This window comes from Habropoda laboriosa, unplaced genomic scaffold, assembly GCF_001263275.1.
Source record: "Habropoda laboriosa isolate 0110345459 unplaced genomic scaffold, ASM126327v1 scaffold61, whole genome shotgun sequence".
Classification (NCBI taxonomy): domain Eukaryota; kingdom Metazoa; phylum Arthropoda; class Insecta; order Hymenoptera; family Apidae; genus Habropoda; species Habropoda laboriosa.
This window is the reverse complement of record NW_017100203.1, coordinates 447068-448645: the sequence shown is the minus strand read 5'-3', so window position 1 is coordinate 448645 and position 1578 is coordinate 447068. Positions and strand designations below refer to the sequence as shown.

Sequence of the window (1578 nt, the reverse complement as noted above, 5' to 3'; positions counted from 1 at the left end):
GTACTTTGTACAGGTTTTTCTAACTATGAATATATGATTACTACCTATATTACTCTGCTACTGGTAAAATGTCGACATCCTAAATTTTATTGTTAATAATTTTTAATTATTTCTTATTTTTCCCATCTAGTTCCGTTATTTTCGCCATCTTTTTTTGTAAATTTCATGCTGAATTCTTTGTTTTATTCTTGACCAAATTTTCTTAATTTCTTTTTTATTTAAAAAAATTAAGAAATTAAAGAATCGATTTTTCAAATGAAAGAAATTCAAAAATTCTCAATTTACTCACGTTATCATTTTGGAGCAGACTGTAGGAATTGTTCGAAGATCCTGGACTGGGTGACGTGAGTTCCGAAAGTTTGCTTGGAGATAATTTCTCGCTGGTTCCACCTTCGGCACTGTCGCTGCTTCCACTGCCACTAAAAGTGCAATATCGTTAATTGACATCTATTTTCAGATGACCTTCGAGATTGTACTCCCCCAAGAATTTTAATTTATACACAATGGTCAACATAAGAAAAAGTTTACTCCAAATAAATATTATTTATCAGTATGTTTTATATTTCAACAAAAGCAATTCCATGTACTGTTTTAATATGAATTATAACTGATACATCTTTACTTTAGACCGTATTTCATTAAATTTACGTTAAAGTTACGGTTCTAAGTAATGTACGAGAATTTTTTCAATAATAATGAAATTTTATCAATTACTGTACGTAAATTAATATCACACTTATACTTTCTACGTAAGTACACAACCAATCATCACCATAATCAATTCTACACACCTACTTTGTTCAATTTTCGAACAATAATTTTCTAACTAAAAAAAAATTCAACAATTCAGAAAAAATCCCTAAAAGAAGATTCAACGGTATCCCCCATATATTTCTCAACCCGCAATCATACACCGCTTCAATAATTCACTCAACAATTCAGACCGCACATCGATTCAACGCCGAATTCCGCCACATTTCATCGTCAGAACTTCACCATACGTATTACTCGCCAAAAGTTTCAAATCACATCCGAAGGAATGCAGGAATTCTCACGAAAGGAAAACTGAACAGCTTCAATTCAACGTCACTATGTACCAGAAATAGTATTTAACGAAAATTGAACATCCTCAAGAAAACAAGCAGTTGTAAATCATTCGAGCAGTAAATTCGTACGATTCAAAACGAACGAGCTAAACGGTTGAAGGACCGCGACAAATTCCAAGCACTCATGAGCACGCACCGTGTTACTCGACCCGCGCGAATAACGATGCGTTTTGGTACACGTCAATCGCGTCGAATATCGCCGGTTTTAATCTTATGTAATCGCCGATGCCTACACACCACCGGTCCGTTTCGCGTCTCAGACCACGTTCCCGTGAACCTCAGCGGCACGGCTCGCGAAAAAAGGCAGAGGCAGAAGGGTCTTCTAGCTGGCGAGGATCGGCACTACCGGCGAGGCCATAGCCGCAGCAGGTATTATTAAAACCTAACAAGTACAAAGTGACTCGGTCGACCGGTTCGACGGTGCCACCAGCATAGCATTTAATTCTTCTACAATGTTCAACGTAGCACCGAC

General features: G+C 36.8%; 1 protein-coding gene across 1 annotated transcript in view; it reads right to left on the bottom strand.

Annotated features, from left to right (window-relative positions):
* LOC108570565 (pleckstrin homology-like domain family B member 1) overlaps positions 1-1578 on the bottom strand; it is a 128842-nt gene that overhangs the window by 20621 nt on the left and 106643 nt on the right. Inside the window, exon 11 of the mRNA XM_017932442.1 lies at positions 290-419. Within this exon, the coding sequence (XP_017787931.1) occupies positions 290-419 (130 nt within the window). The remainder of the gene's footprint in view (positions 1-289; positions 420-1578) is intronic.